At 32.4% G+C, this 7,307-nt stretch overlaps 1 protein-coding gene across 1 annotated transcript; it reads left to right on the top strand.

Annotated features, from left to right (window-relative positions):
- The first annotated feature begins 461 nt into the window (after window positions 1-461).
- LOC21393677 (cucumisin) lies at window positions 462-6,944 on the top strand. The gene is made up of 10 exons (XM_024173479.1): window positions 462-562; window positions 799-893; window positions 1,051-1,145; window positions 1,306-1,546; window positions 2,819-3,329; window positions 3,910-4,013; window positions 4,086-4,304; window positions 5,515-5,626; window positions 5,731-5,947; window positions 6,271-6,944. The coding sequence occupies exons 1-10, from the start codon at window positions 479-481 to the stop codon at window positions 6,801-6,803; spliced, it is 2,211 nt and encodes a 736-aa protein (XP_024029247.1). The 5' UTR covers window positions 462-478; the 3' UTR covers window positions 6,804-6,944.
- Window positions 6,945-7,307: the final 363 nt, after the last annotated feature.

Raw genomic sequence — 7,307 nt, 5'->3', positions numbered from 1 at the left:
ACCATCATTATCCGAGTCCCATGTTCCACAATCACGGAGAGACAGCTGACTTACAAACCTCAACCAAGCAGATATTGGTTGGAGTGCATTGCTTCTATTAATTTTAGTAGAATATGTTGCATGTGAATGTCCTTGTCGGATATGGACTAATCATTTGCCCCACTTTTCGTCATTGAATTTTCAAAACTATTTGGTTTGTTCACTTTATAAAATTTAAGGTGTGATATTTTTTAAAAAATTTTAATTATAGTAAAAAAAAATTAGATATGATATTTTTTAAGAATTTTTAACTGTAATAAAAAAATTAAATGTGACATTTTTTGAGTATATTTAACTGTAAAAATTTAAAATTAAAAATTCGAATCAGTAAAGTAAAATTAAAGAAGTCTTCAAATATCTAACCCATGAATATATCTATATATATGTGCACTTATATATGCAGTACTTATATATTCTAGCTCTTTCTTCAGTATCAATAATGGCGCTCTCATGGTTTCTCTCGCTCTTTCTCACTTCAACTCTGTTAAGCGGTTGTCATTCGGCAGCTCAGAATGATAGAAAGGTACGTTATAATTATGTAATGTCTTAAGTACTATTTGAAATATGACCAATTAATGTACGTAGTTGGTGTTGATTAATTACGTGTATATAAAAAATATATTTTTTTAATTTTTTTAATTTAAGAATGAGGACTGGAATACTACGCCTTATGGTGTCAGTTGTGAAATTTTACATGTATTATTCATAATTTAGCATTATTATTCCCTAATATCTACATGTACGATATTTGGTATGCAGGCTTATATAGTATACATGGGCGACATTACTCCACAGAGTGAGCAGTCCACGTCTGCACCTCTTCACATGAGCATGCTACAAAACGTTGTTGGCAGGTAATTGTTAATTTATATTATCATTAATAGTTGTTATTGCATGTGGATTGACTTTCTATATTATTAATTGTAATTATTTTTTAATTTTTTAAACGTCTTTCTTTACAATTTGTAACTATTATTCTTTAAAAACGTGTATGCATGCGCATGTTTTCAGAGATGTTGCACCGGGTTCTCTACTTCATAGTTACAAGAGGAGTTTGAATGGATTTGTTGCCAAGCTAACCGAGAAAGAAGCACAAGAAATGGCCGGTGAGTACTAGTGAATTGCATACATTTTCTTTTTCTTTTTTTTTCCCCCTTCCTCTTTCGACAATTTAAATTTCACTCGTGTTATTATATACTATTTTTGCACATGCAACTTAATTAACTGTACTATATACTGATATGTTTGTTAATTGTGTATTTGTAGGCAAAGAGGGGGTTGTATCCGTTTTCCCTAGTGAAAAGCAGAAGCTGCACACAACAAGGTCATGGGACTTCATTGGGTTTCCACAGCAAGTTGAGAGGTGCACGGTCGAAAGCGACATCATCATAGGGGTGTTCGACACCGGAATTTGGCCTGAATCCGATAGCTTTGACGACAAAGGTTTTGGTCCACCGCCTTCCAAATGGAAGGGATCATGCCAAACCTCCAATTTCACTTGTAACAAGTACGTACATATGTACTGAATCTAAGTAATATATTATCTGCTATTATGCTACATGCATACAAATATCACCCACCACTACTACAAGATATGGTGAATAACATGCGCTTAAAAGATGGTGTTTGAATGAAAAAGCGTCATCATTGTTATTTGGAGGGGGCGGAAAAAATTGTTACGATTTAATGGGAAAAACGACAGCAGTGAAAACAGTGAATAATTTGGCGGTATTATAATTAATAGCGGCTAAATGCCCTTAAATCTTTTAAGCAAAGAGTAATTTTAACGTTGGTTGTCAATAAATTTGGTATAGGAAACGGATTTGATGGTATTTTCTAAATGACCGCCATCTAAACTCAAACACAAAAATTCCTTAAAAAAAAAAAAAGAAAAAAAAAAAAAAAAAAAACTCAAAACACAAAATTGAATTTAATGGCGTTTTATGTCATTTTTACCTTAATTTAATAAATTTTAGTGTGAAGTATCTTATTATAATCATTAGAATGACTTTGTTGTCTACTAAGATTTATAGTTATTTTAGAATTTGAATTATTTTAGAGTTATTTTTTAATATTTATCTGTTAGGATTTATTTAAGTTTGATTATTATTAGGATTAAGATTTTCTTTAGGATTCTAATTAGAATAGTTTTACAAAACACAAGGGTCTTAATGTGCACATTGAGACCCTTGTGTTTTGCCTAATTACAAAAACATTTTTTGATTGAAACATTTCACATCAACACCTTCTGAGTTTTTATAAAAATTACAAAAGACACGATCTCTGCATTAGTGAACTTAATAAAAATGTAGTTTGACTGTTAAATGTTGTTTAAATGACGAAAATACCCCTCCGTGCATTAGGTAAAGATCACATCTACATCTAAGGCAATATATATATATATATATATTGACGTTTTTACTTTTGTTAATTAATAAAAATGATGTTAAGCAATATTTTGCATATTCACAACTATAACTTACACTCTAATGGTAAAAAATATCATTATAAAAGGAAATTATTAATGCAACAAGTAGATCAAAGACAAATATTATTCGGATATATATTCTTTTTATGATTTTTTTACAAAAAAGAAAAAAAAAATGTAAGGATGAAAGTTCTCTAATTTAGATGGAACACAGAAGAAGGTGTCAGTAGTGGTTCTCCCTAGATTTAACATCATTGTGTTACTTGCCAACATCTATGTATGTCAAGTAATTAATTAGTTTTTACGAAGGTGTTAAATGTTGTCATTTTGACCCCTATATTATATAAACAGCAAAATAATTGGAGCAAAGTATTACCGGAGTGACGGGACGTTCGAAGACGGCGATATCAAGTCACCGAGAGACTCGGACGGCCACGGGACACACACGGCGTCGACGGCGGCCGGGGTCCTAGTTGGCGGCGCAAGTCTTTTAGGCTTAGGCTCAGGCACGGCACGGGGAGCGGTTCCATCGGCTCGTCTCGCCATCTACAAAGTCTGCTGGGAAGATGGTTGCCAAGACGCCGACATTCTCGCGGCATTCGACGACGCGATTGCCGACGGCGTCGACATAATTTCGATTTCTCTCTCGTCCGGTTTGGAAGATTATTTCAAGAATTCGATTGCCATTGGCTCTTTCCATGCTATGAGGAAAGGCATTTTGACGTCTACTTCTGCTGGTAACGGAGGTCCATCCCTAACGACTCTCACAAACTTCTCACCTTGGACTCTCTCTGTGGCTGCTTCCACCATCGATCGGGAGTTCTTGACCAAAGTTCAGTTGGGTAACGACAAGACTTTTGAGGTAAAGCCTAAAGTCTAAACCTTTTCATAATTGTGTGATTCAAGTATTTTTAATATATATATATATATATATATATATTAGAGAAAAATGATAGATATTATTGATAATAGTGGTCATCACTAGATTTTTTTTATCAAATAAAAGAATTATCCCCTAAAATTGTAAGTATATATACACATTGAAGTAACATATTGTAAATGATGGTGTAAGATGACATTTATTATATGTAATAATAATAGTTTAAAAAGTTAACATGGATCTCTAGTAAAGAAATCTTTATATTTGTAAAATTGTAATTGTATGGAATAAAAATTATGTTTTATTTTCATAGAATAATGCTAGAGATGTCAACTTAAATCTTAATTTTTGTATATTAAGTGATGTGATATGTGAGTTATCATTTTTTATATTAGTAGATGTTTTAAAAATTGTCACATCAATTAATAAAAGAGATTAAATTTGTGAATAAAACTAGAGAATGAATAGTGAGACATAAGTTTGTTTTTAAAACTGTAGAAGTAGCAAAAAAAAAAAAAAAAAAGGGTTTTTTTTTTTTTTTTTTTTTTTTTTTTGGATATAGGGATTTTCAATAAATACATTTGACCTCAAGGATAAGATGTTTCCTATAATATATGGTGGAGATGCACCAAACACGACGGCAGGGATTGAGCAGTCTTTTTCCAGGTTAAAATCGTTCACTAATTTACATTAATTATTGTTGAAGCACTTAATTTTCATAAAAATATATTAATGCAGGTATTGCACAACGGGGTCGTTGGACCAGAATTTGGTGAAAGGTAAAATTGTGTTATGCGATTCTTTTACACGTGGGAGAGGGGCGATACTGGCCGGCGCAGTTGGTATGGTGATCACTGGCCGGGAATCTGGCGAAGTTTCCGAGACTTTTCCCTTGCCTACATCCTACCTTAATCCGGACGATGGAGCCCAAATTTACATCTACATAAATTCTACCGGGTACATATTTAGTTTTTTTTTTTCAAGCTATTAATCTTAATATTTTTAATTTATCTTTTAAAATATATATTTTTTGGAAAACCTTTTAAAATATTTTGTTGAAATATATCTTTTTTTTGAAGATTTATTAAAATATATCTTTAAATAGTTTTTCATATAATCCTCTAAAATTTTATTTTTCTCAAAATTACTGATAATACTTTTTAACTAATTGCCTTTCTGAAATACTTTGTTCTTGATGTGCCCGTTCTTCCTTTTTTTTTATTTCATAATTTTCTAATAAGTTTAGACCATCAATTTTAAAAGTTTTGGCATATTAGTCATAATTTGAAAAAGAACTACAAGGTGCTTATATTCATTTATATTTGCATATATACTTGAGATGCAAATGCTATGAAAAGCTTCCCACAAAATTATTTTTGTTGGGAAACTTTTCTTTTAAATCTATCAGAGACTATTACTACTTTGTGTTTGAATCAAGTTTAACTACTTTGAGAGACAAACATTATTTTGTCTCCAAATATCAAAATAACACATTTTAGACATGAAAAATTACTTTGTCCCTGAAAATGTTTATATATATATATATATATATATATTGTCTCTGAATATCGAAACCAACTTATATTTGGCGTGGAATTTCCCTCCAAATTCATTTGAGACTAAATTAATATTTTGTTTATTAATGCTTTATTTAGAGATAAAATATTTCGTCTCTAATTAAAGATTAAAAAAAATTGAAAAGAGAGACAGAAGTTTTAGAGACAATTATAAAGTAGGCTTTTAGAGACGAAATTAAGTTTCGCGTTTGAAAATGTCGTCTCTAAAATTGCTTTTCTGATAGGCTTGTAGTGACATATTTCAAGTTCAACCATGGATTATAAGTTGAATAATTTGCATATTTATTCAATATATTTTGTGATGAAAAACAATTATAAATGATTTGTGTTGAACATTGTTAATCATACATTATTTTCATATGAAATTTTTGGGGGGAAAAAGCAGCGTTAAAAAAAGGAACATGTCCTCTTATTAGTATGTAAGTTATTAAACATTCTTGGGTAAAAAGTTAATATCCAAGCTGCGTGTATAAATTTGTTAATTACTTCCCTGAAAAAAAAAAGATAAAAATGATCTTACTGTTTAAAAATCCATATTATTCAGAACACCGAGTGAAAACATAAGGCAAATAAAAGATTTTGTAATGTAGGAGCCCAATGGCGTCAATATCAAAAAGTAATGAGGCAAAAGATAGGCTGGCCCCCTACATACCTTCCTTTTCGTCGAGGGGACCAAATCCAATCTCTCCTAATATTCTCAAGGTAATCTGAAATTTTAATCAATCTTATTGATGATATTCAAGTTTATAGCTTTTAGTTAAGATCTTGATCTATTCATAATTATATGTGATGATCACAATCTGCAGCCAGATTTAGCAGCACCAGGGGTAAACATTTTAGCTGCATGGTCGCCAATTGCCCCAGTTTTAGAAGGTTTTGAAGATGACAAAAGAGTAGTGGCATACAATTTTCTATCTGGCACATCAATGTCTTGCCCACATGCTTCGGGGGCTGCTGCCTACGTCAAATCATTCAACCCGACATGGTCTCCGGCCGCCATCAAGTCGTCTCTTATGACCACCGGTAATAATGGTTGCATTATATCATATGATCCCATTTCTTAATTTCACTAATTACACCAATCACACATTTCTTTTATTTTTTTTCTTTTTATTTAATTGCGTAACCCGTCTAAACATCAAACTTGTGAAAAAACTTGCACATTGTGTAATTTTGATTAGAAACCATTACTAGAAAACGTTTGCTTATTGACACAGTCAATGCGTCCGTACGTACTCCTAGATATCAAGATGTTTTCTCGACGCTACTTGTACGTACCTCTAAAGTCCCCTAATTATTTGTGACCTAACCATAAATAATTTCTCGTACGTACGTATAATTTGCAGCTAATCCCATGAGTGCCGACCTTAACTCCGAAGCCGAATTCGCATACGGAGCCGGACAAATAAATCCTCTCAATGCTGCATGCCCTGGTTTAATATACGACGCAGTCGAAGATGATTACATAAGCTTTTTGTGTGGACAAGGCTACACTACAAAGCTATTGCAAATAGTTACCGGAAACAGTAACAGCACATGTCCTGATCAAGGCAGTCATGAAACGACACCGGACCTAAATTATCCTGCCTTTGCTCTTTCTACGACACCTTCGCAAACAATCAATCATGTCTTTAACAGGACTGTCACAAACGTTGGATCACCGACCTCTTCGTATAAAGCTAACTTGGTTGCCCCACCAGGGCTTAAAATCACAGTGAATCCTAGTGTTTTGTCGTTTAAATCCCTTGAGGAGAAGCTATCCTATGCGGTGACAGTGCGGGGGACAGTAGATAAGAAAGTTGTGGTCTCTGCTTCTCTTGTGTGGGATGATGGTACTTACCAAGTTAGGAGCCCTATTGTTGTTTATGTCCCGACATAAAAGGAAATTTTGATGTCGTTTATGGATTGAACAAAGTTACTCATGTGTTGGGATGCCTTCTTACGTATTACTAAAGGCAAAATAAGATAAGGAATTGTAGAACTGATATTTTTAGATATGGTGAACGTTTGATCTTTGTTATACAATATATATATATAGATATATATATATCTTATGTTCTTGATGTAACTATTTGATCGTTGAACAAAGTTACTGATGTGTTGGGATGCCTGCTTACGTATTACTAAAGGAAAAATAAGATAAGGAATTGTAGAACTGATATTTTTAGATATGGTGAACGTTTGATCTTTGTTATACAATATATATATATATATATTATGTTCTTGATGTAACTATTTGATCGTAATTCGTAAGTATGTGTTTCTTGTTATTCAAATTACTATTCGGCTTCATTCCATTCATGGACAAACCTTTAGCAGTTATTTTTTTAGTAGTATAAATAGGGGTCTAGTGGCTAATGAGAAGGGATGATTAGATTTGTAG

The sequence above is a fragment of the Morus notabilis genome, unplaced genomic scaffold (genome assembly GCF_000414095.1).
Source record: "Morus notabilis unplaced genomic scaffold, ASM41409v2 Scaffold799, whole genome shotgun sequence".
NCBI classification, from domain to species: Eukaryota; Viridiplantae; Streptophyta; class Magnoliopsida; order Rosales; family Moraceae; genus Morus; species Morus notabilis.
Note: the sequence above shows the minus strand (reverse complement) of the source record. Positions and strands in the feature narration are given on the sequence as shown.